General features: G+C 40.3%; 1 protein-coding gene across 5 annotated transcripts in view; it reads left to right on the forward strand.

Moving 5' to 3' along the window:
• The window catches only part of tbc1d5 (TBC1 domain family, member 5), a 637,433-nt gene that overhangs the window by 583,857 nt on the left and 25,822 nt on the right, over nucleotides 1-27,754 (forward strand). For all 5 annotated transcript variants that reach the window (XM_028818192.2, XM_028818195.2, XM_051935905.1 and 2 more), the window contains 2 exons: nucleotides 10,147-10,307; nucleotides 24,505-24,604. In XM_028818192.2, coding sequence (XP_028674025.1) covers nucleotides 10,147-10,307; nucleotides 24,505-24,604 — 261 coding nt within the window. The remainder of the gene's footprint in view (nucleotides 1-10,146; nucleotides 10,308-24,504; nucleotides 24,605-27,754) is intronic.

The following is a 27,754-nucleotide window of genomic DNA, read 5'->3' on the forward strand; positions in this document are numbered from 1 at the left end:
CCTCTTCAGTCTTTAGGGAAGAAAGTGGACATAGCCACAAGACAAGGATGTTTGCATTCAGCACTACAATTCTTCACAACCTAAAATGATAATGATAGAGAAACAGAAGGAACTCAATTAAAGAGACTATTATTTTGAAAAATTAAATGAAAACACATCAAAGTTTTGTTGATAACACAGCAAAAGAGAAGAAAAAAGAAGTTAAACGTCACTGCAGCTGAATATAAGGCCATGCCAGTGAAGCAGTTAAGTTAATTTATCCATTCATTTCAGACAAGAGAGGATGTGAAGATAGAGTTAAAACTAGAACTGCAGCAGCCAACCAACTGAACATGCAGATGGCAGGTTAGAGCTGGCTGAAAGTCCATGTGGGGAAGCATGGGCCAAAAGAATAAGTATATCTTGCAGAGGACAAACTAGAAATTCTTTTGAACATTATTTTAATATAGAAAAAGAGATTTAAAAAATACATGAAAAAGTGGCTGGATAGTATTTGTTGACAGATGGGTTAAGAAGAAATCTAGACAGTAAAGTAATACAATTTAAGTGAAATACTGTAAACAGAAGAAAAGTAGATGGGCTGAGCCTCCCACTTATGTTATTGTGATGAAGCCAAAAGTTCATGTAAAAATTGCTTTGCTTATGGTGCCTTCTGGCAAGTGTTCAGGAATTTCTCATATGGCAAGGCATCACCAATCAATGTTTATGCCTTTAGTATAATATACGTTTCCATATAGGTAAGGATATTGTTTCTCCCCAAGTGTTGTATTATTTTACTGTATATACACACACTTACTTTTTATACACCATTGTACCTTCCTCTGTTCAAAATATAACAAAGCTCCACAAGCAGACTCTTTCTCTTCTTTCTTCCCAGCCGAGTGTTGTCCAACACCTGGCCTGACTCTGACTCACCCAGATGAGATTGGCACGCTTCTTTTGTCTATGACCCGCAAGCACTTCTGATGCCAGGGCATAGCCTGCTGGAAGCACTTCCATATCAAACAGATGTCCCTGAAAGTAGAAATTGTCAATCCTGGTAGCCCCCAGGAACCCAACAGGGCTGCCCTATGGGACTACAGGTCCCAGTATGCCATGTAGGTGTCTGTTCTGGGAAACCTAACCCAGGGATGCTGCCATCTAGCGTATTGGGGGAGAAAATAGTTACCCATCATCATCTGGCCTCCCAGCTGAGTAAGGATTCCTGTTGAAACCTGGCCAGCATGCCATTTATTACTTATAGATAAAAACCTTATGATAAATCTACTTTAAGGCTTTAAAAGTGTGTGAAGTACCAAAATTATGTAATTATGACACTGCTGCATTCTCATTAAAAGCTTAACTTCTATTCATTATATTTGTAAGCGTTTAGAATCATTTATCATCAACAGATTCAGTCAATTTTTACATTTCCCACATAGAAATCTATTTCACACCATGAAACACATGGGAAATATTTCTTCTCACACCAGGCATGCCTGCCTACTTTGCCTATTTATTTATTTATGAACTTATTTTTTCTTGTATATAAGTACAGTTTGAGCATTTAGTGTTTATGTACAGTATTTTGTTTTTGAATTACATTTTTTAAACAATTAATTCTATTGATAGTGTAACAATTTTAAAAGCACACAGATAATGTTTTACAGTGAACTGTTGCCCTTCTGAGTCTGAGAGGTCCATTTTTAAAAGTAATCTTTTATTGAGAGCTATAGTAAAAGACAAAAATTGATAACAGTTGGCTTCTTGAAGCACATTTCTCTCTTAGTGTCATGAAGTCATGTACATAGGCATATAGAATTCTTTAAAGATATCGAGAGAAGAAAAATAGCAAAGAAATGTGTCTAGTACCACCAAATTTAATGCTGTCAAACATGTACATCCAGATGTAATTAGTTATTACTTCTGTTTTTCCTTTCCTCTTATAAAAGACTAGCCAACCCGCGGCGTACCATACGCCGCATAATCAGGCCGCTTTTTTAATGATTTTTAAGCACAGGGAGAAAATTAACATTTGAAAAATCGGAAATGTAATAAATCACCAAGAAAAGTAACATTTCATGTGCCCACCCCCAACTCGTCACCTGAGTCATTTTCCTCTCTGCACATATATTGGCTTTTCACTCAGCGCGAGGGCGCGCATTCATCTCGGATTATTACATCTTGCTAGACTAATCTGCTACATGGCTGCGTTTGAAAAACCGACTTATCCCGGATGAGTTTCACCGGCATTAATGATTAGGAATCTGGTTGGAACAAAACCCTGCAGCCACAGGGGTTCACCAGGACCGAGTTTGGCATACACTGCTGAACAGAGACGAAACCGACTCAGGTGAGGAATGGGAGCAGGCAAAGTAGTTGCAGCTATTGATTATTCAGTGTTGTTTGCCTGGGTGTCTGATCTGTGTTGACTGACATGGCTGTTTTCTGCATATCCCATGGTTGTCTTCCGGCAGTGTGAATACCTCGAGAGACAGGGCGTCCTTGTGTGGTGAGTTGTTGCAGTTTGTGACCACATCGCTGACATTATCCCAATGTTGGCAAACAAAGCCAACAGCCATGTTGCGAAGTTTGAGAGCAACAGTTTCGTCAATGACATTTTTACATCCAGCTAGTCTGCTAGACTAATGTGCTACACATCTGCGTTTGAAAAACTGACTTATCCCGGATGAGTTTCACCGGCATTAATGATTAGGAATCTGGTTGGAACAAAACCCTGCATCCACAAGGATTCACAAGGACCGAGTTTGGGAAACACTGCTGAACACAGACAAAACCGACTCAGGTGAGGAGTTGGGGCGGGCAAAGTGGTTGCAGCTATTGATTATTCAGTGTTGCTTGCCTGGGTGTCTGATCTGCTCAACAGGATCATAAATAAAAGGAAAACAATGTGAAGGCAATGTCACAGGTGATCCTGTGGTACAGCGGGTCCACAGCTCCCCTTTAAAAGCCCATTTTTAAATAAATAATCATCGCACTCACAGTGTAGCGATGGGCGTGGAAGTGTGGCTGAAACGGTTTCCGGGTAGACTCGTGCTGCGGGCATTTCTCCCCTGTGCAGTGTGTGAGCGAGTGAGGAGAGAAAGCCGGTATGTTAGAGTGAGCAAGGGCAAGCTCGAAGGCAATGTGTTCCTGTGGTATATCGGGTCCATAGCTCCCCTTCAAAAGGCCATTTTTAATCAGGCGACTGACAGTATTGGAGTCAGGCACAGAGAAGGTCAGCTGCAGAGAGAGCGTCTCGACTGTTGCAGGGCCTGAAGCAGGTGAGACGCTAATGAAAAAGAGGCACAGGGCTTATTGGTTTTTAAAGACTGCTTCCTTCATTGTGTTTTAACTTCAGTTTTAAAGGATTGGGCAGCTTTCTCTTGCGCTGCCTGTGTATGCCTCTGTCTCTCTGTGGCGCTGCCTCTGTGTCTTTGTGTGCCTCTGTCTCTCTCTGGCGTTGCCTCTGTGTGTGTGTGCGCGGCTCTCTCTCTCGCGCTGCCTGTGTGTGCCTCTGTGTCTCTCTGGTGTTGCCTCTGTGTGTGTGCGCAGCTGTCTCTCTCGCGCTGCCTGTGTGTGCCTCTGTCTCTCTCTGGCGTTGCCTCTGTGTGTGCGTGCGGCTCTGTCTCTCTGGCGCTGCCTGTGTGTGCCTCTGTCTCTCTCTGGCGTTGCCTCTGTGTGTGTGTGTGCGGCTCTCTCTCTCGCGCTGCCTGTGTGTGCCTCTGTCTCTCTCTGGCGTTGCCTCTGTGTGTGTGTGTGCGGCTCTCTCTCTCGCGCTGCCTGTGTGTGCCTCTGTCTCTCTCTGGCTTTGCCTCTGTGTGTGTGTGCGGCTCTGTCTCTCTGGCACTGCCTGTGTGTGCCTCTGTCTCTCTCTGGTGTTGCCTCTGTGTGTGTGTGTGCGGCTCTCTCTCTCGCGCTGCCTGTGTGTGCCTCTGTCTCTCTCTGGCGCTGCGTCTGTGTGTGTGTGCGGCTCTGTCTCTCTGGCGCTGCCTCTGTGTGTGCCTCTGTCTCTCTGGCGCTGCCTGTGTGTGCGCGGCTCTCTCTCTCGCGCTGCATATGTGAGCCTCTGTCTCTCTGGCGCTGCCTCTGTGTGAACCAAGGTTCCACTGAGGTTGACTAATGAAAAGTCAACGTGGCTCAGAGCTGCAAGTGGACTGTGGCACAGACAAACAGAAATGACGGCATGTTTTCCGAGGCGGGGTGTGGCTCTGTGATTTTTTTCGTCGTATCCAAAGGTCTAAGAGTTGGTGGGCGTGGCTCCTTCCTGCGTGCGCCATTGGCGTCTTACTTGTCGGCGGTTTAGTGAATCCACGCCCCTTCCGGCGTGCTTTCCATGGGTGGCTACTTGTCTCCCGGCTTAGTGAATTATATATATAGATAATATCCAAAACAGGCTGAGAATCAGAAATTTCTGTAAACGTTGTGCATAATAAACTATAAATGCGCAAATTGCACATATCTGCTTACTGAGGTCCAACTCTTAATAATACACAGTATATTGATATTTATACTTGTGGCTACCTTGTTGTTTTAAACATATAACAAAACTTTCTGATGCAACAAGCTTTGCACACCAAGATTTGGGGATTTTCTGCCGTTCTTCTCTGTAGATCTTCTCAAGCTCTGTCTGGTTGGATGGAGATTGTCGTTGGACATCCATTTTCAGGTCTCTCCAGAGATGTTTGATTGGGTTCAAGTCTGGGCTCTGTCTGGGGCACTCAAGAACATTCTCAGAGTTAACCCTAGGCCTCTTTTGTGTTGTCTTTGCTTTGTTCTTAAGGTCATTATCCTGTATGAAGGTGAGCCTTGTGCCCAAGGCATTTGAAGCAAGTTTCTGTTGAGGATTTCTCTGTACTTTGCTCAGTTTACCTGACTGGTCTCCTAGTCAGTGCCACTGAAAAACAGCCTGCATGATGGTGCCACCACTGTTGGAATGGAATTGTGCAGGTTTCCCCAAACATGACACTTAGGATTGAGGCCACATTTCAATCTTGGTTTCAGCAGATCAGAAAATCTTGTTTGTCATTGTTTGAAAGTCCTTTAGGAGCCCCTTTGCAAACTCAAGGTGAGCTCTCATGTGTCATCTGGCCAGTGCGCCATAAAGCCCAGATCAGTAGGGGGTTTCATTTGTAGTTGTTCTTCTGGAAGTTCCTCCCATCTCCACACAGGTTCTCTGGAGCTCAGCCACAGTGACCATCTGGCTTATTGAAAGCACCATTCATTTAACAAAAATACTTTAGTTTCAAAAACATAACTGAGAAAAATTACAGTTGCATGTAAAACGTTGGGCTTCCCTGTTTAAAGTGTAATCGAACAGAAACTAACTTAGCCTCACTCTGCATGATATAAAGTTAAATGTGAAACCTTTTTACAAATTTCACTTCACAATCAATCGCCATTTACACTATTTGCTTGTTCTGGTTCAATCTACATATTGAAAAAAGACAGTATTACACATTTGTAGGACACCCTGTAACACAATACTTGCATTTTTCTATGAAACCATGTGTGACTTTACTGGCCACTAGCATGAGATGTAGCATATTTGAGCTTTGCATTGAGTTTTAGACATGTTGGGAGTTTGTATTTTACTGTCTTCAGAAAATATACAGAATTTTCTTTGACCCAGAGTGGATTTCTACCACCCAGTTCTCAATTTTTTCTTTTTTTTTAAATATCTTATTTAAACAGCTGTTTTATGATAAGCTCTCATGGATACAAGTGGTTTCTAATTAGCTGCTGAACTTTTCAGAATCTTTTTATTAGCACCTCATTGTTAATTGAACACAGGTGAAGGAAATAAAACAATGAACAATTGAGAGTCTTAACAAAAGAGTGAGTTAAAAAGAAAAAAAATAATCCTGAGGATTTAGCATTGGTGAACAAAGTGTGAGATAATACATATCATTATCTGGTGGAGTCTTTTTACCTTTTTTTTTTGTTACACAAGTTAATTTCTGTCATTTCTAAGATTTCAGACATCACTATTAGAGAAAGTTTAACGACATCAGTTTGTTAGCGGCTCAGATCTGAAAATGTGTTCATCTGACGAATTGAAATATTAACAGGTAGATCAGATTGCCTGAGCGTTTGTCACCACCTTTTCATTTAAATTCATCTGAAAGGATGCACAAACTTCTGCTTTTACTATAACTTTTTCAGTATGTTGTGTGTGTGTGTTAAAAAATGCAAGAGAGAACCCTGGACTCTGAGCTATACATCTGTTATACTGTATATTGTCCTCTACAGTGTTAGAGAAGATAAAATGTGGATGTTGGTGCAATTGAAAATTTCCTATAAACTGTATATTATTTCACCTTGAAAGGAAATTTATTTCATGCTGTATCCTTGGATGCTTGTTCAGTGTAAAATATGTTTTGCTCTCATAGTTCATTTAAGTTGTCATATATTACAGTACAAGTCAAGTGCTTTTTCTTTTTTTACTTGAAGACCTGATTAATGAAGTCACTTTATTCCGTAAAATATAGTTCTGATTAAATCTGGGTTTCTTTGTGTGTGTTTCCAAAGATTTTAACTTTGAGTCACTCTCTGTAACAAGCTGTCAAACATGTCTAGAAAATGAGCTTTATGTTATGCTAAATAGTACTTTTAATTCTTCCCTGTGAGTTTAGAATAGAGAAAGGACAATGATAGCTCATGTATATTATTTTTTCTATGCCCAGGGCATGTAGATATGTCCAGAATCCTTATACATCAAGTCTATAATTACATTTGTTTCCTTTACGCTTTCCCATGTTTATGTAAAAGAGCTCTGTCAGCAGAGTGAGCGCTCATGTTTGTAGCCATGGCGTGTTTTAGCAGCATGATAATAATAATAATAATTCTTTGCATTTATATAGCGCTTTTCTCACTACTCAAAGCACTCAGTCAAGGCCCAACAGAGCAGAGTCTCTTTTGGCATTTACGAGATTCGAACCGGCAACCTTCCGATTGGCAGTACAGATCCCTAGGCTCAGAGCCACCACTCCGCCATGATGTGTTTAAATGTTTGTAAACTAATTCATGATATTAGATCTTGAAATGATGACCAAAGGATGTAATTCGTGTTGACATTTCCTTTGTGATGCTCTGGCCGAGGTGTGGCAATCAGCTCTACTCACAAACGTATTGCCAACAAAAACTATAAACTGCTGAGCCTGACAGAATGTCGCAGCTCCAAGTGCAACTCTGAACCACATACCCTGGTCAAATGCATAATAAAGAAAGATGGGAGATTACTCAATCAATCAAAGTTTTCCTGTTGTTATGCAAATTAAGATTTTTTTAAATAAAGAATGTGTTCATGCTAAGCAGATCCAAACTTTACATTATTATACTGGGCAAATCTAGATTATTCTTGAATAGCCTTGTGTTTCTGGAATTTCATATGTCTAGAGCTCACTTCTAACGATAGATTTGTTTTTTCATGGCTTTAAGGCGTGGTGTCATGTTACAAGTTGGTTGAGTACAGTGGTATTTTTGGCAAAACACCACTGGTGGGACCATAAACAAATTTTCATTTATTGGCATAGACTTCTGTAACATTCACTTTAATTTATCAATGGCCTTTATTTGCGGATGACTAGCAAGATGTCCAAGTTTACACACTGTTCCTCATAAATAACATCAAACAGCATGTTGATGCCTAGTCTGACTTGTCTGGTATGAGATCATTATGATACTCTCTGACATCATAACCATCTGATAAACTGTAGCAATACAGATTTAAACATTAGGTAAATCTAGCCACTCACCACCAGAAAAATATATTTATTGCCCATGAACTATCTAAATTGAAAAAGCAGCATCACAAGTTTAGAATCCAATGATGTGGAGGTGAGAAACGACAAGCCAGAATAAAACTCAGGATACGCTCACTGCACGATTCAAACACAAGTCTCTGGGGCTGCTTGGTATCAATGCTAACCACTGTGGAAAGCAGCCCAGACACAGACAGGCGGACATCGTTGTAAGTCACCCAACACACGTTTATTACCAACTATTATGTACAGTGTAGCACACATCCCCCCAAAGTCCAGGCCTCTTTATAATGCCTCATTCTCTTCAGGCCGCCTCCTTGCCTCTCCTCCCAAGCTCCATCCTTCTCCACTCCCGACTCAAGCCATCAAACGGAGGGAGACGGCCCCTTTTATGATTACCCAGATGTGCTCCAGATGTCTTCCGCCGGCACTCCCCAGTGTGGCATAAGTACCGGCTCTTCATCCGGAAGCACTCCGGGTGTCCCTGGTCCTCTTCCCGCCAGCACTTCCGGGTGTGGCAGAAGTGCAGAGGTCCAGGGCTCCGTAGGCATCGGAGCGCCCCCTGGCGGTGACCATGGGCCCCTACAGGGCTGAGCTTCAAAGCTCTGTACCCGTGGTCCCCAAAGCCACCAGGGCGGTTGCCCCCTCGTGATCTGGAAGAGGTGTAAACCCTCCTCCGGTCCTCTTGGGAATCCCGGCTGGGTACTACCCTCAGCCGCGTGCCACACCACCGTGAAGTGAGGTGTTTAATGGAGAGCATGAAGCCAGCATACAACACAAAAAAACTATTTTTTTAAACACCTCTTTTTCAACACTAGCACTTTGTGCTTCTTTGAAACAGGGGTATCATAGTGTGTTTCTTTTCCACTAAGTAAAAGGAGCAAGTGTAAGGAGACCTTGGTGGCTTTTCAAAATTATTGCCTCAGTAGTGGGTAAAGATCAAGATACCACTTAACCCCATCAGCACAGTGTCTTGTGCCCCGTGCATTCCTAAAATTGAGCAGCTTTATTGTTTCTCAAATTATTGTTACTAATTTTAAGGAGGCCAATGTTACTTTTTGTACCTACTTGTAATCGCTGGCTTTTGCTGTGTACACCTAAGGGTAAAAAGCACAAGCTGGAAGTGCAAATGTCAGTTAGTCAATCAGTCATCGTCCAACCCACTATATCCTAACACAGGGTCACGGGGGTCTGCTGTAGCCAATCCCAGCCAACACAGGGAGCAAGGCAGGAACAAACCCCGGGCAGGGCACCAGCCCACCGCAGGGCGCGCGCACACACACACACACACACACACACACACCCCACCAAAACACATTAGGGACAATTTAGGATTGCCAATGAACCTAACCTGCATGTCTTTGGACTGTGGGAGCAAACCGGAGCACCCGGAGGAAACCCACGCAGACACGGGGAGAAGATGCAAACTCCACGCAGGGAGGACCCAAGTGCAAATGTGTGATTTAAAAAAAAACCAAAAAGCTGGAAATTGGAAAGTTGAAGTTACACATCTGCACAAACACCCAAGGGTAGGTGGAGACAGGTTTGCAGCACCCGGCATAAAGCCTATTTCACATACTATAAAAAAGTATTTTTTGTAGATAATTAGGAAAAAATTGCTGAAGAAATCAAAGTTGAGGGTTGTTATAAACATTTTAATATAAGTTAAATTAAGGAAGGAAGGTTATTGCTTTTTTACAGAACTTTTGGTAGGGCTGTGCTACACTGGCCCTTAATACAGAAACACCACTAATTGAATATGTACATAAGAATTCTAACAATAGCCTGCACACGTCACAATACAACTAGTGCCCCAAAGGCTTTGAAGCACAGATCTTGCCCATGCTCTTTCTGTAAGTGGATCCCATGGAGAGATATTTCTGTTTAATGATAAGCACCTCTATCACCTATTTAGTCATACTAGAATTATTATTCTGTATGTAGCAGACAAACTTATGCAACATGACCTACAAAATGAATGCAAACTACACACAATGCAATTTAATAATTAGAATAAACAAAGTTAACAAGCAGTAGAAAACAAAATTTAAAGTAGAGCTCGAGACTTGCAGAAGTACATTTAGTCCAGGGTTCAATGGAACATACCACCCAAATGACACCAAAGTCGCATTGAAGCTTCAGATATCCAGTAGGAGAGCAGAGTGTGGAACGCCTCAGTAGTACCAGTTTTTTTGTGTATAGCAGCCTTGATTCAGTCCTGTGAATTACTGAACCTTTGGCCGCAAACTCTTTTAGTTCTGAGATATTTACAGCACCCAGTAGATTAGTGTTCTATCAGTTATCATATTTAAAAGTACATTAAAATGTTCATTTGTTTCTAGTAATGAATGACATTAACATTCAATAAGCTTACATGTGTCTTCTTTTTTACTTTGTGTTTTAGGACAGAGTACAAAAAACATCAGTTCTTCTCCAAGTATTGAAAGTTTACCGGGTGGAAGAGAATATGCTGCTTCACCACCATTATCTGCAACAAAGAAAGACTCATTCTTCAACATTTCACGTTCCCGTTCTCATAGCAAAACAATGGGCAAGAAAGAATTAGTAAGGAAATCTTTTATGTTTTTGACATTTACAATTATTGACAGAAACCAAATTTTTATTTTCATACCTCTAAACTCACAAGTTTACATTCTAGTCTTGGCACTACTGCCTCTGTGGAATTTGTCTGTTCTCTTCTTGTCTGCATGGCTTTTCAGCAGGTACTCCGATGGTCATCTCATATCTCAAAGTTAGGTGTGTTAGATTAATTTTGTGTAAGAATGCTATCAGTAGGCTGGTGATCCATTAGAAGTAGGTTCCCACCTTGCATCCTTTGCTGCTGAGACAGACGCTGGCACCCGCACAAGCTTTAACTGAATGAGCAAGATATTGTATGAAATGAGCAGATGGAAAATATTTGTTGAAAATATTTATAGTTAGATACATGAACCTCTGAGAAAAGCTTTTGGCTGTGAAATTAAATTTTGCTCTACTTTAGTAACAGGTGATATTGAAAGTATTGCTTCATGCAAGGAACGCATGTACAACCAGTTTTGTGTCTGTATTTTGTATAATTCAAATGTCAAGATGGCACCAAATAAGGGTAATACACTATGAGCTGCTCTTTCCCTGCTTTGTGCATTTTCACTATTATTTTTTATTTTTTTTTATGATCGAACAGCATTGCTGAACACTAGAAATTATGTTTCAGTAAACCTCAATATCAGGGGCTACCTGAAGGCATTATTTGCAACTCTGCATACAGATTAAACAATAACAAGTATCCTGACCAGGCTGCAGCAGTGCCTGAATCATCCTGCTGATTAACCTCCTGTCAGTAGAGAACAAGTTTGACCAACTTCACTGGTGCATCAGCTCGCAAAGGGACTTGCATTAATGCAACATGTTCTGCTTCACTGAGACCTGGCTCAGGCCAGACACCACAGATACAGCCTTTCAACCCTAGGGCTTTTCTGTATACTGCTTTTACCGCAACATGGCAAATACTCGCAAGACAAAAGGAGGTGGCGTTTGCACTTTTATTAACATATCCCGCTGCACTGATGTGAAAGTGGTCTCTTAGTCCTGTTTCCCTGTTTTAGAATAACTGACGATCAAGTGCTGGTCTTTTTATTTGCTGAAAGAGTTTTCCTCAGTGCTACTCACAGCTTTTTATGTTCTACCAGAAGCTCCCACTGTGGCTGTGCTAGATGAGCTATATGCCACCATTTGTAAACAAGAGAGTCAGCACCAAAAAGCAGTCCGCGTTTTATCAGGAGCCTTGAACCAGCCTCCAGAAAATCCTCTCCAAGTTCCTCCAGCACGTCACCTGCCCCACCAGGGGCATTCGAACATGTGATTGCTGCTACAAGTCTGTCCTGCATCTACATTTTGGCAAGTTTGACCACACATTAGTGCTTCTGCTGTCTGCTTACAATCAGGCACTTCAGTGCACTATTACTGGACTGTGGAACACAAATTCAAACTACAGAAATGTTTGGATTTGACTCTGAGAAAATGGATGAATATGCTAACTCAGTGGTGGATTATCTCAGGCCCTGTATGGACTTGTGTGTGCTTATCTATCTGAGTGCTCCTACCCTAACCAGAAGCCCTGGGCCAACAGTGCTTTTTGAATGTGTCTGAGGGAGATGACTGCTGCTTTTTATTCAGATGACACAGGACTCTACAGGAACTCCAGATATAAGCTATGGAGGCCGATAAAACCAGCAAAGACACATTGTGGAAGCGGGCTGGAAAATGATTTTGGTGGCAGACAATCATGGGCTACAAAAATCAGTAGATGTGTCCACAGACACCCCTGCCTCGCTTAATGGGTGACACAATGTTTTCATTGGCACCAGCATGTAGAGTTGTCCTGCAGGTGAAATAGGCTGATGTGAGTAAAACCTTTAAATGTGTTAAACCCCTTAAAGCCAGTGGCCCAGACAGCATCCCGTACCGTGTCCTAAAGACATGCACCATTCAGCCCCTCACTGTTGTACACTGACATCTTCAGCTTGTCCCTGTCTTTATGTATGTTTTTATGAAAACAACTATTGTGCATGTCCAAAAGAAATCTAAAGTTACCTTGCCTGAATGACTATTGGCCCAGCATATTAACCTTTGTAGTGATGAAGTCTCTGGAGAAACTGGTCATGAACCACATTAAACACAACATCCCTGCTACCCTGGACCTGCTACATTTTGGATGCCAGCATTAGCAGATCTCTGGATGATGCCATCTCCCCCACCCTGCCCACTTCTCTAGGACATCTGAAAAGGAAAGCGCCTCTGTCAGGATTCTATTCATTGACTATAGCTCTGCCTTCAATATTATTGTACCCTGCAGCCATTTGGTAAAGGTCAGAGACCTTGGTCTGAGTAGCCCCATCTGTGGCTAGGTGTTTGACTTCCTGACAAATAGACCCCAGTCAGTGAGGTTTTGCAAAAATAACTCCTCAGCTCTCTTCTCCAATATCAGCGTTTTGCAAGGCTGCTTCTTCAGCCCTCTGCTCTATAATCTATTTACCTCTGACTGTGTAGCAAGCCATGGGGGCAATAACATCATTAGGTTCCTGGAAGACACCACAGTTTTTGGCGTCATTAGTGACACTGAGGCTACCTACAGGAGAGAGGTAAAAGACCTGACTCTACAGTGACACACCTACAACCTCTCCCTGAATGTCAACATAACAAAGGAGGTCATTGTTGACTTCAGAAAGAAGAAAGGCAGTCATGTTCCACTCCACACCAATGGCTGCCCTGTCCAGATAAGTAGCAGCTTCAGGTTCCTGGGTGCCCAGATCACCAACTGCATACTCAAAAAGGCTTAACAAAGACTCTTTTTCCTGAGGAGGCTGAAGAGCATTGGGTAGGGAACAAAATACTAATAAACTTTTACCACTTCACTATCAAAAGTTCTGTGACCGGATACATCACAGTGTGGTTTGGTAACTTGACTTGTCAGGATCATAAAGACCTCCAAAGGGCTGTACATACAGCTTCGAAATCATTGGGGCTGACCTTTCACAACTTTACAGCTCATTCCCTGTTTTCACTTGCACCTTCTAGGAAGCACTAAAGGAGCATTACTACTTACTCCACCAGGTTCAGGAACATCTTCTTCACCAAGGCCATGAGGTCATTAAACTCCCAGTTACCTGATCCTGCCAGCCCTGCACTGTGTTTTTTACCTACCTACTGGTTAATATTTAATTATACTGTATATACTCATATATATTTATTTATTGGTTTGTTTGTGTGTGTGTGTTTGTTTAGTTATTTATTTTGTATTCGCTTATTTATCTTCTGCTACTCTTATTTATTTACACCACAATTTCATTATGCTCTTGCAGTGTATGTGACAATAAATATCTCTAATCATGATTTAAATCATTGTTATGTTGTATATTATAATCAGTATCATCTATCTTTAGTGCATATTTCTGCTGGGAGCAAACATATTGTTGTTAAAATATATATTCATATTCAAGTATAGCTTTTTATTTAACTTAATTGCATTAGTAATATGAAGCAAGGCCACTGTGGAGCAATGGCATTCTGTAGTGCAAGTTGGAATGGCCCTGTGTGCTTGTTTTACATTTCCCAATGATTAATTTCACTTGTGATCCATTTTAATCAGCGCACAAGGGAGCCATAGAGTAACTTTAACTGTATTAATTCCTAATTCATTAGCTCGATTTCTATTTTAAACAGGCCCTGATTTCTTATGTAATAAGCAGTACATGGCAGCTGAATAGGCCACCTGTTTGTTCACTAGCTGCATTCTTTTTAAAGGTGTATTACTCCTTGAGTATTTAGTACTAGTTGATCTGAATATAAGTAAGCTAAATGTGAAATTTGTCACAGTGCTGGGTCAGGTATTGCTTACTATATTTTAAACGTGCCCTGCCAAAAGACAAATCTGTAGCACACATGAGGTCAAAAATGATTGTTACTGCAGATTAAGTTAACTCACACAGTGAGACAAGCATCACCTTTCATGTAGTGGAGAAAAGAACAAAAAAATATGTATAGAAAAAATGTCAGAGATGAACTAGTGAGTAGATAGGCAAAAATAATGTATCTATTTACTTTTTTTTCTGGTCTTCCTTACAACTAAACACTGAAATAAACCTTTGGGGGACACCAGTGCATATAATATGATACATTTCAGCCCTCTTATCCTGAAATCACCCCATACTCCCTTGCTGCTTCCATTTCTCTCATGATGCACCATTTGCTTTCCTGTAATTGGCTGCTGGTATCCAAAGCAAGTCAGTGTCTTAACAGGCTGAGCTGACTGCTGAGCCCCTTTCCTAATAATGACCACAAGCCTTAGAATTAGTCTTCATTCTTATTGCATAGGTGTTCATTTTCAGGTTGATAAAATTCATTTTCAGTATCTATAAATCACAACAAAGCCCAAAGTGCCCCTGATAGGTTAGAAGCAATTGTAAGAGTTCCTGATTACGCCTTGCCTCAGCCCTGACCTTTTGTTGTTGAAAAATACCAGGAACCCTAGTTCCATGTGTTTGAACTCTGGTTAAAATCTTAAATGAAAAATTTCTTTGTTAATGCATTTTAATATTCATTAGTTTCCTGATATTCATCTATAAATATCTTATATTGAATATCTTGGCAAACAGGAATTACACACCTGATGAAGACTATACAGCTGAGACATTGCACCTCTTACTTTATTTCCTTTTTAGCATGGAAAAGAACCTTGACATGTACAAAAAAAAAGTCGCCACCTGGATTTAACTAAGCAAATAGGTACGAGCCTCCTATTGGATAATTACTGTTTGGACAATTATCTTTCAGCTGGCAACAAGTTATTTAACCCCAACTGGTGCAATGAGTTGCTTCTCATTTCTTAAATAACCATGTCGAAAGACACATCTTGTGGTCGTGGAAAAGATGTTAGTCTGAGAAGGGTCAAATCATTGGCATGCATCAAGCAGAGAAAACATCTAAGGAGATTGCAGAAACCACTAAAATTGGGTTAAGAACTGTCCAACGCATTATTAAAAACTGGAAGGATAGTGGAGACCCATCGTCTTCAAGGAAGAAATGTGGCCGGAAAAAAATCCTGAATGATCATGATCGGCAATCACTTAAACGTTTGGTGAAATCAAATCGAAGAAAAACAACAGTAGAACTCAGGTCTATGTTTAATAGTGAAAGTAAGAGCATTTCCACCTGAATATACTGAATGACCAGGTTATTCCATCAATGGATTTTTTCTTCCCTGATGGCACAGGCATATTCCAAGATGACAATGCCAGGATTCATCGGGCTCAAATTGTGAAAGAGTTGTTCAGGGAGCATGAGACATCATTTTCACACATGGATTGGCCACCACAGAGTCCAGACCTTAACCCCATTGAGAATCTTTGGGATGTGCTGGAGAAGGCTTTGCGCAGCGGTCAGACTCTACCATCATCAATGCAAGATCTTGGTGAAAAATTAATGCAACACTGGATGGAACTAAATCTTGTGACATTGAAGAAGCTTATCGAAACAATGCCACAGCGAATGCGTGCCGTAATCAAAGCTAAAGGCGGTCCAACGAAATATTAGAGTGTGTGACCTTTTTTTTGGTGGTGACTTTTTTTTTGGCCAGGCAGTGTATAAATTGACCCAAGTGTGTGTGGTTGGTGTGTCGGTGTACGTTCTTGCCCTGCAATGGGCTGGTGTCCTGTCCGGGGTTTGTTCCTGCCCTGGAACCTATGCTAGCTGGGATAGGCTCCAGCACTCCTCACGACCTTGGTCTAGATTAAGTGGGTTACAAAAGACATGACATGACATATCTGCAGTGTGAGAGGTTGCAGGAGGCTGAAGTGGAGACGTACTGATGTGCTAATGTCGTTTTTGCAAAATGAGACAGAAGCAGCTGAGAGTTATTGTTTTCTGTGGTTTGAGAGTTAATTTAAAAAAATAATAATTTTTCTCCCAAAAATGTTTGTTTTGGTTGCCACTAAGGAGCCATGCAGGAATTTTGAGAGCTTTTTTCCCTTTAGAATGGTGTGTTTTGTGTTTTTTTTTTTTTTTTTTGCCTGCATAGGAGCAAAAGCAACTGGGTATTTGGGCATGCATTTGGAAAGGTTACTTGTTACTTGGTACATGTACTTGTTCTTGTTATTTGTATTCAAACTAGTGTTGGCAAGGCAGGGCAGTAAGCAGCAGTAGCTGACACCGGCATCTCTGTAAGTTAATAACCGGCATCTTAACGACAAATAGTTATAAGTAACAGACACAGTGATTACTCAGTGGAGGAAAAAAGAAGGGCAGTGGCTGACTTCAAAGTGTTAAGACACTAATTAGGCACAAGAAGCTATAGGTGCAGTCAAGACGGTAAGAAATTAACTAGCAAATGATATTCACTAAGCAAGTTTTTCTAGATTGAACAGCTCTTAGCGGTCAGGAGAATAAGCAGTTAAGAAGGCGACAGCATAAGGGCTCATTTGTACAAAAGAGTACAAACGGTGTGAGTGAAGATCTTTTAAGTAAGAAATAAGAGAAGTGCAAAGTTAGGAAAATATACAGAGAAAAGTAAAGTTATTTTCACAGAAAGAAAAAAACAGTAGGCAGTTGCAAGTGTGAATATTACAGGAGCTTAAGGGGCCAGAAGGTGTAAAATAACTGTAGCAGTTCTTTAATCTAATTTCTTTGGCTTACATTTTTTTTTAGTTTTACCATATAAGTTAAATCGCTTCATTTTAATAAAAAATAGATAAGGCAGTTTTAGTAATCCTAACTCAGATTTTAGTAATAATACCAGTGCAATGCAACTCTGGTTGGATGTTAAACTTTTTATATGACAGCTTGGAGGAGTCAGTATCCCTTCTATGAGGGCTACATTTGCAGGAGGTGCCAGCTGATCCAGCACCTCAAGCTCAGGGTTAATGAACATAAGGAAAAATGGTCTGGCCTTTGTTGTAGTAGAGAATTGGTGGACCTGGCCTTTAGAGAGATAGTGTGCACCCCTAAGGTGGCGTGAGAGGGGGTTCCAGACCAGGCAGGTAGATATAAGTGGGTCACGGTGTGAAAGATAGCCCGGCAACAGACAGACACGAACTCCAGATGTACCCAAAACATGCACCTTTATTGCACAACACAATATACCATGCATCAATTACAAGGTTCAGTCCTCTTTACTTCTCTTCAGCCGCCTCCAATTCTCTGTCGCAGCTCCGTCTTCTCCCTCCCGACTCCGGCTCGCCAAATGGAGTGAGGTGGCTCCTTTTTATCCCGGCCCGGATGTGCTCCAGGTGCTTCCTGATCTTCTTCCGACAGCACTTCCCAATATGGTGGAAGTGCTGCTCTTGCACCCGGAAGCACTCCAGGCGTACCTGGACTTCCTTCCGGCAGCACTTCCTGGTGAGGGGGAAGTGCTGCCGTCCAGGGCTCCATAATTGTCCGGGCGCCCCCTGGCGGTGGCCACGGGCCCCAACAGGGATGAGCTTCCAAGCTCTGTTCCCACGGCCCACATGCAGACCAGGACGGCTGCCCACTCGTGGCCCAGGGGAGGTATTGTTCCTTTCCCGGTCCTTCTAAGCCAGTGGTTTCCAAACTTTATTTTATCACAGCTCCCTTAAAAATATTTGATCATATGGCGCCTCTCTTCCATTTTATAAAATACTACAAACACAAAAATTTTTAGTACTAAAAAATTTATTAAGATAAACTCTTATACACAAGAAAAAACGAATAACAATATTTTATTATTGTCGCTTAATGAGATGGATGTGCTTGCCTATTAGCGCAAAGTTTATCAAATCTCGGTGTCATTGATGAGATAGCTACATGAAGCTCCTTTTCTACAACCAAACGAGCACGATATTTCGATTTTATTGCAGCTAATGCAGAAAATCCTGTTTCGCATAAATAAGATGTTGCGAACGGCAGCATTACTTTTAAAGCTTTATTTGACAAAATATTATATTCACTCTTAATATCTAGCCAAAATTGAATCAGAGATACATTCTGAAATTTTTGTTTTAAAGAAGTATCACAAGATAGTTCAATCAAGTTTTCTTTCTCAATACTTGTTAATTCAAATTCGTCATCTTCTTTGTCGATAAATGGATTCTGTATCCACGCATATTTTGTAAAATCAAGATCATCAAAATAATTCGAAAAATGAATTAACAAACCATCCAAGTGTTCAACAAATAGATTTTTGTTTGCTTCTATATTAACTTGGGCGCATAAATTTAAAAGTGGAAACATGTCGAACCTATTTTTTTCCAAATTTGTCTTCCATATCTCCATTTTTTTAATGAATGCTTTCACTTTATCTTTTTGAATCAATAAATGCATTTGTGGCCCTTGCATCGATTTATTCAAAACACTCAATTTTCCAAAAATTTCCACCAAATAGGTAAGTTTAATAATAAAATTATCATCCCTAAACATATTTGCATCCTCATTATGATTTTCTTCGAGAAAAATTGCAATTTCTTCTTTGAGTTCAAGTACCCTCTGAATCACTTTTGCACGAGATAGCCAGCGCACTTCACAATAATACAAAAGTGAGGTGTAAGCAGCTTCCATATCTTCACACAGCTTTGCAAATAACCTAACTTTTAATGGACTGTTTTTTATGTAGTTTACAACTTTCGTTACTTTTGTAAAAACGCAGTTAAGTTCCTCACTCATATTTTTTGATACGAGAGCTGCTCTGTGGAGCATGCAGTGCGTCCAGAGTACATCGGGTGTTTTCCTTTTAATTAGTGCTTGAAGGCCAGTTTTGTGTCCTGACATTGACTGTGCACCGTCTGTACAAAGCCCAATGCAATTATTCCACAATATGCCGTTCTCATCAAAAAAATTGTCGATTATATTAAAAATTTCACTGGATGTGGCTTTGCCAGGAATGGGTTTGCAAAATAATATATCTTCAATTATATTATTCTCTTCAACATATCGAACATATGCAATTAAATGTGCGTCTTTAGCTACATTGGTTGCTTCATCTACTTGTAAGGCGAATTTTGAAGTGTGCATCTGAGAAGCTAATTGATCGCAAAGATCGTCAGATATATCATCGATTCTTCTGCCAACAGTGTTATCAGCAAGCGGTATTTGTCGCAACTGTTTTGCATATGATTCGCCAAACATTGTTTTGACCATATCAATAGCTGCTGGCAAAACTAATGTTTCTCCTATTGTGTGTGGTTTTTTACACTTCGCGATTCTGTAAGATACTAAGTACGATGCTAGTAACGCATTTGATGGAATATGAACTATTTTTTTGAACGTTTGCTTTTGTTTAGTGAACTCATCCAATTTTCTTTGAAAAAATTCTTGGGACTTGCCAACGTATTGAGAATGCATAGTTTCAATGTGGCGTTTTAATTTTCCGGGTCTCATACTATCAGCAGCCAAAACTTTCGAACAAAACAAACACATTGGTTTTTCCACATTATCAGTAATAACACTTGTAAATCCGAACGATAAATAAGACGAATCGTATTTTCTTGTCTTGGGAGTTCTTCCTTCCTGATTCCTACTACTTGTGCCAACATCAGATTCTTCATTTTTAGAGGATTTTCTCTTATAACCAGTCAAGAACTTATCCATTTCTCTAAAAATATTAGGATAATTAATTTATTGTTCTTAAAAAAATTAAACTTAATTAAATTACTTACTATTGTGATCAGTGAGTAATTAGGTACGTCAAAATAAAATAAGAAACACAATCTAACACTGCTGAGCTAAACTGAAGTCGATATTGTCTCGATTTTTGGAGAGTTACTGGTCGGCCAAGTTACGTGTCATACCGCTGGTGGTTTATCCTTGCAATGAGTGGATATCGTAGGTAAGAAAGTGAGAAGTCCGACAACGCGTCTGAATATTTACGCAGTAATACGCAGCCGCCAAATCTTTTCGCGTATGCGCATAGACAATACAAGCCCTACGGCCTATGGTGCTGATATATTTCTGAACCGTACTGTTTGCTACGGGGTAAGGGTAGCATCAGCAGCATAGTAGTTAATATGTACCTATATGTTACGTATCGTATTAGCTGCACGTGCACTTTTTTTTGTCAATCCTGGCTAATATTCGTGCCTCCCCTTAGACTAGTTCACGCCTCCCTAGGGAGGCGCGCCTCCCAGTTTGGAAAACGCTGTTCTAAGCGTCCCGGCTGGGCAGGACCCCCAGCCGTCTGCCAGAATGGATACAGGGTGCAAGATAAAGGTTGCACCCTGACTGGAGGAATCAACCCCAGAATTGGAAGTGTCAAACCATTTTCAGGTCCTTGAGGAGTTGAACGGTGTCTGTGAAGATTCTGCAATTCAAATTTAAAAAGTTAGGTGCCATGCTGAGGAACAGAACTAACAACTTCTCCAAAGTTCTGCTTGTGCTACACATCAGTCCAGGTAAGACTGGGGAGATTAGAAGGCTTAATGTGTGGCTCAAATCTTGGTGTGGGGTAGAACAGTATAGGTTTATGGGGCATTGGGACTCATTTTGGAGCAGATGAGACCTGTTTCGCCATGACAGGTTACACCTGATCTAAATGGGCACCAATGTGTTAGGGAGGCATATGAGTAGGTTTGTCAAGGATTGTTTAAACTAGGGAATTGGGGGGCAGGGAGTTTAGGACACACCAGGTTTAGAACTATACACGGAGGAACAAAAAATAGTGTAGAAATAAAAAAGCATAGTAATGTAAATTGGTAACTCAAAGTTTAAATGTAAATGTTGTGGGGAACAGCCCGGACACAGACAGGTAGACATGATGTTTAAACCACACACGTTTATTCACAACTACTATTTACAATTATCGTGAGCACAAACCCAGTGCCGCAGCACCAATCACCCCTCAAGTCCTTGGCCACACGCACAATGCCTTCTCTCAGTCTCTGGTCCGCCTCCACTCCTCTCCACCAAGCTTCGTCCACTTCCACCCGACTCTTGCCCCTGACTGGAGGGAGGCGGCCCCTTTTATTCACCCCGGAAGGACTCTAGGTGCATCCTGAGGAGCTCCGTAGCCACACCCCTGTGTGGCGAAAGCTCTGACGGTACATCCGGAAGTCCTCTGGGTGTCCACAATCCTCTTCCCCCCAGCACTTCCGGGTGTGGCGGAAGTACTGAGGTCCAGGGCTCCCGAGGCATCGGGGCGGCCCCTGGCGGTGACCACAGGCCCCTACAAGGTTGAGCTTCCAAGCTCTGTACCCGTGGTCCCCAAGGCAACCAGGGAGGACGCCCCCTCGTGTCCTGGAGGAGGCACAAGCCCTCCTCCGCTCCTCCTGGGCATCCCGTCGGGTGCCACAATGTAAATTGAACAACAAATTAAAAATAGCTTGCCTTAATGCTAGAAGTATCAAAAATAAAACAAGTGAGTTGTAGTTGTATGTAGAGGAGCATAATTATGATATTGTAGCAATAACAGAAACCTGGCTAAATAACAAAAATTGGGATGAGTATAACATAGAGGGATACACATTTTATAGGGAGGATATACAGAATAGAAGAAGAGGTGGAGTTGCTCTTCATGTCAAATGGAATTTAAATGTAAGTCCTCTTCATTTGGATTGTGAGTCCCATCTTAGTGGAGACATGTGGCTTCACCTGGAAGCATTAGGGAAAGAGGTCTTATTTTAGGTGTGTGTTATACAGTAGACCACCCAATGCACACAATAATTTCAGTGTACATCTTATTAGTAATATTATAAAGGCATGCTTACAGAGGGATATTATAGTCATGGGGGACTTTAACTACATGCATTTGAACTGGGATAACCTTGTAAATAGCAGAGCACAAGAGCAGGAGTTTGTAGACATAATCAGTGGCTGTTTTTTTTTAACACAGTATGTAAAAGCACAAATGAGGGGGAGAAGCCAGACTAGATTTAATAATTTGTAATGTTTCTTTATACAGTCTAACACACTTTGAATACATACAATGGAAAATACTTGGGTCTTAAATGATGTAAAGATGGCATTAAATTGAGCTTAAACTTTTATGGGTTACTGTTAGTGATAGGTCTTCCATGTTTATTTTCCTCCAATACATATTATATTTGTTATGTTTTGTTTTGGCATTATGTCCGAACTGAGATCTAAATTTTTTCTCCAGCTCGTGAGGAGGTGATTAGTGGGGGAATAGAACTGGGAGACTGAGAGAGCATTTGAAAACAAACCATTTGATGTAGCTGATATCATTTGAAGTGTTGTTATATTTGAATGTACTCCTAATTCATTCTCACTCAGTCCACCATTAAAGCCCTTTCTAATCATACAGAAACAGAATATTTTGTACATAACTTTAGTACTTCTCTACTATCCCTTTAAAAGAGTGGTTGTGTAGGTATATGGTAATTGTATACCACTTCTTAAGAGTTGCATATAGCTGATTTGTATAGCTCTGAATCAATTATTTATAAATGAATTCATGCAAATCAAAAGGAGTAACTTAAAATAAATTAACTGGTCAGTCCTAGAATGCCACTTATCGTACTGTATTCCACCTCTACAAACTTTGTTGTATCACTGAATGCTATGAAGGAAAACAGCTGAGTTGCTTGGCATTTTCTCCTAGCAGTTCTTGGCCATTATGGTTGTAATAAAAATGTGAATTTAAAAAAGTGATAATTATTTTTAATATACCGTTAACAACTGTGGTAGTTCCTGTAATTATTAAAAATTAAAAGTTTTACGATGTTATAGACATCAGACTAGCATGCATTTAGAGTGTGTTTACATGTATTTAGAACTTTACTGTATGTCTGATGGCCATTTATATAATAAAATATAATACTTGATAGTTTTAAGAGAGATGTGGATTCACAATTAATTTGTAATAAATTAAAGTCTGTTTAGATAGCACAAGGGTACAGTGACTAATGCTAATGCCTCAATCCTCACCTCTGTTTGATTTCCCTCCTTCTCCCCATTTATGTGATAATTTTGTGTCCTTGAAGGTGTTCCTCAGGTTTGCTCCCACAAACCAGACGTGCACATTTGATAAACTCGAAACGGCTTTAGTAGGACTGATTGTGGATGTGCTTGTAATCTGCACTGCTCTCCAGTAGATGATGTTCAATGAACGGCTGGTTTCTCCTTAAAGTCTAATGTGGTTGGAGTAGAGTAATGGGACCAGTCAGTCTTTACTGTACGAGGGACTGGTAGTTCATAAGTCTTGGTGTTCCATCTCATGAAATAGTATTTGGTGGACTGAGGGGTGAATTGGCAGCTGTTGATTACTATATGTTGACTCCTGGACCTTTTAAATACATGTCCCCCATTAAGTAACTGAAAAGCATCATCTACAAATTACTATGAGCAAAGGAAAAGATAATGTATAACAGGTCACTGACTGTAGGGTTAGCAGCCAGAGTGGATTTTTGTAATTTCTCTGTTCATGTATGTAAATAATTGATGGTATAGTAATTTCTGTCTTTGCATTATATCTAGAAACTTATACAAACACTCTTAGGTTTGTTATACAAAAATTAATAGCTTTTTATGTTTGTTCTAACTTCCTGTTTTCTAGCTTCTGTGTGTTTAAGCTAACCACAAACTCCTTATAAAGTGAGAAAATAAATTTTGCATAACACAACCTTCTCAGACCCACTTAATCCAGTGCAGGGCTGCAGTAAAGATAAACTCTATCCTAGAAGATCCATGCTCAGGAGAGGAGCTGACTGTGGACAAGGTACCAGTCCATTGCAGGTCACATTCACGCACACTTTAAAAGTGTCAATTTAGAATCTCAAGTTAGCCTGATATGCATGAAGACTTGACAAAAAACAACAAATGGACAGATACGTAGTTCAAAGCCAGGACATTGCATCTCTCGTGCAGCAGTTTTAATCACTGTGCCACTAAAGTAAATTTCACCTATTAAAAAATCAACTAATGTATCTGTGCTCTTGGACAATGATTATACAATTGTTGTGTGTTAATTATCACAAAAGACAGAATAAAATGTTAATGTAAAAGCACAAAGATTGGCCATGTCTCTCTAAGGAGCTTTTGAGTTTGCCCCGCGGCTCCTGGGGCCTGTGTTTGGTTTTTTGGTTTTCTCTCTATACTCTGTATTTTCTTTACAGCATACTAAAATTTTACTTGACTCCACATTAACTCTACATTAGTTTGTGTCAGTGTGGGTGTTAGGGTGCTTTTGGATGAACTAGTGTTTGCTTTTGCCTTCCTTTTATTACTGCCAGGATTGTCAAAAAGGATGAACTTAAATATAGTTGACACCATCAAGCAAATTTTGTGCTGTGTTTCATTCCAGGATGAAGACTTGGAGGCCCAGATCTCATTTCTTCAAGGGCAACTTAATGACTTGGAAGCCATGTGCAAGTACAGTGCTAAAATGATGAATGTACATATTGGTAAGTGGAGCAAAAATAAAGTGCCTTTGAAAACAATTTGTTTGTATTTCTTTTCTGCTAGCTTAGAAATTTGGATTTTATATTTGCATTACTTTAGTTTAAGAATGGCATGATGGTGTAGTACGTAGTGCTGCTTGCACAGCATGTTGGGTTTAAAATTGTTTATTGTCTGTATGGAGTTTCTACTTTCTATCTATATTAGTTTGGGTTTTCCTTCCTCATCCCAAAGACAAGCTGGTTAGGGTGACTGGAGATTCCAAATTGGCTCCTATGTGAATGTCTTTGTATGTGTGCATTGTGTCCTGCTCAGGGTCATTTGCTGCCTTGTGCCCAGTGCTGCCAGGATTGGCTCCACTCCTGAAGCTCCAAATTGGAACAATCAAATTGGATACTTTTTTGCTTTGTTGCTTGTTATATTTGGTGCCAGTTAAATTAATTTGTAAATAAAACTGTAAATTTTCAGTGTTACATAATTATTCATTAAAAATTGTTAAAAAATATTTTAAGATAATAAAACAAGTTGTAGAGTATCTTCCTTTTATTCAGTGAATACTCTTAATTTGACTGAACTGAAGAAATTAAAAAGGATAATTTATAAATAGTTTCTGTTTAATAGTCTGTTAAATAGTTTTAAGTAGACAAAATGTTATTATCTCTCTCCTAGTGACTGTCTAATGGCAAGGAAAACACATTCAGCAGGACAGGCCTGATGGCACTGGTCTCACTGTTAGCATGAATATTTCTAGATGTATATACAGTTTTATAATCAAGACTTAATTATTAGAATCTTATCATGAAAATAGGAATAATCAGTTAAAATGCTAAAATTGATTTCATTCTCGAGAGGAGCTTATAAATAAGATCTGCTGTATATAATAAGTATAATATAGTAATTTTATTAGATGTCAATGTTAACATAATGGTACAGAGGGTCAAAGTAGATTGTCGGTCTGTCTGTATAAACACTATATACAGAGAGAGAGACTCTTACAGAAATTCAGAAAAGTCTAAAAGGTTCACAAATGTTTTTCTCTCCTATCTAGACTGACTATGTGCATGACGTTTTGCCCTTTCAGCCACCCCCTGTCATTTATTTAATCTTTGCAAGTGTTGAAATGTTTATGAATTTGATTTTGTGTAATATCTATAATTTATCTCTCCTCTGTCTCTTTCTTTGTCTTTCCCTATTATGAGTTCTGTACCTTTTAGACTTCAGAAAGCAATTCAAGCACTCCTGTCTCAGAGTGCTTTACAAGACATAAAAGAAAGAATTGCAAAAATGTACATAGTACAAACAATCGCATGAGCAAGACAGAAGAGTCCATAAGCATGGCTTAAATTACTGTTCACTAAATTCAGTTTTAAAATCTGTAAAGATTATAATGGTAAATGGCAGAGTCCAGTTCTATGGCCAGATGGCCAGGGAAGAAAATAAAAAAGGCTGCGGCCAACAAGAAGCCTCAATGGGTTCCAAGGTTGAAAGACCATCCAACCCCCACCAAACATTCTACAAAATATAAATGTTATAAAGTATTTCATTACTGTTATGATGTGCCATCCTAGAAGAAGAGATGCAGTGAGTCTTGTGAAAAGTTGGAGTGTCCGCATTTTTTCCAGAGTCAAAAGTGGCAGCAGGTACTTTGATTAGCAGCAGTGTCACAACATGCCAAAGCAGAACACCAGAAAAGAAAACACAGACGCATAAAAATTATTTTAAAATAACAAAATTTTAAGTGTATGATATTATAGTACATATTATAATCAACCAGCAAACCCGCGATTCTCGAAAGAATCGCAAATCCAAGAATGGCAATCACTTTCTGTTCCCTCCAATATTTGGAGGGAAGAAAAATCATGGAGGGTTGGTGTGTCCTGGGACAGTTTTCATTTAATTTAGTAAACATATTTGTACTAAAGTGGTTTCTTTTTGGAGCCGTGACTCATCTGGTTCTGGTGTTTCAGAAGCACATTGTAGGCGCCCTTGTTTATTGTTTTTATCCATGCGGTCTCGTTTTTGTTTTTCTATGGCTGTGTCGTTAGCTAGAAGTCGTTTGCTGACGGCTGCGGATTCGCGTGCTGAAGTGACGATGGTGGCAGACCCGGGCTTGGAGAGGTACATTACTAAACGAAGGTGGTATATGCGGTGGTGTGAGTGGCAGTGGTAGTGTGTACAGCTTGCTTGTGGCCTCTGGCATCTGTGCATATATACAACCTGGCATGCACGCTTTACCTCAAGTTTAGTTTACAGGTCGTGTTGTGTTGTTTGGGCGCCACCTACTGACTCTGGGAAGCCGCTGGGTTTGACTCGGGGGCGCTTTCGGTGCTTCTTCATTGCATATATACAAACATCACTAAACGATATATGCGGTGGTGTTCATGTTCGGGCGGTGGTTGTATTGTGACATGAAGTTTAGTTTACAGGTTGTGTTGTGTTCTTTGGGCGCCACCTACTGACTCTGGGAAGCCGCTGGGTTTGACTCTGGTGCGCAGTGCGCGTGCGCTTCGGTGGGTCTGGCATCCGTGCATATATACAACCTTCGTTTAGTAATATAGATTAGAACTGGTGCAGATAAAGGAATTATGAAAAGGCCAAATGAAAATATGACTTTTTATAATGTTCCACAGTATTAGCCTGGCACATCTCTTATCTGCAAGGTATTCTCATGTACATAAAAATAAAAAGCTGCCTCACTACTTCTTTTATGCTAAGCAAACCAGCATTCGAGGATCTAAGATCATGAATGGAAATGTAAGGGAACAGGCATTCCAAAATATAAGAAGAAGCAAGATTGTTCAGGGTACAATTATATGAGTACTTCAGAATCAACTGTGAAGGACACAGGCAACCAGTGTAGCAATGGTAAGACTGGTGAAATGTGCTCAGATGGTCTTTTTTCAATTAAGATTTCTTCTGCAGCACATTGCACTCGATACAATAGATGTATGTCTTTCTAAGGTAGTCCTTTTAGGAGTACATTTTAACTGGCTAAATCAAAAGTGTTTAAACTTTTTTAGAATCTTGAGGTGTTAGAAAAGGTTTGACTCTTGCAATGTGTCTTAAATGAAAGAACACCATCTTAGTTGTATGGTTAAAATATGATTTCAAGTTTAGATCTGAGGGCATAATAACACCCATATTCTTTGCTCCAT

This window comes from Erpetoichthys calabaricus, chromosome 13, assembly GCF_900747795.2.
Source record: "Erpetoichthys calabaricus chromosome 13, fErpCal1.3, whole genome shotgun sequence".
In the NCBI taxonomy this organism is placed as follows: domain Eukaryota; kingdom Metazoa; phylum Chordata; class Cladistia; order Polypteriformes; family Polypteridae; genus Erpetoichthys; species Erpetoichthys calabaricus.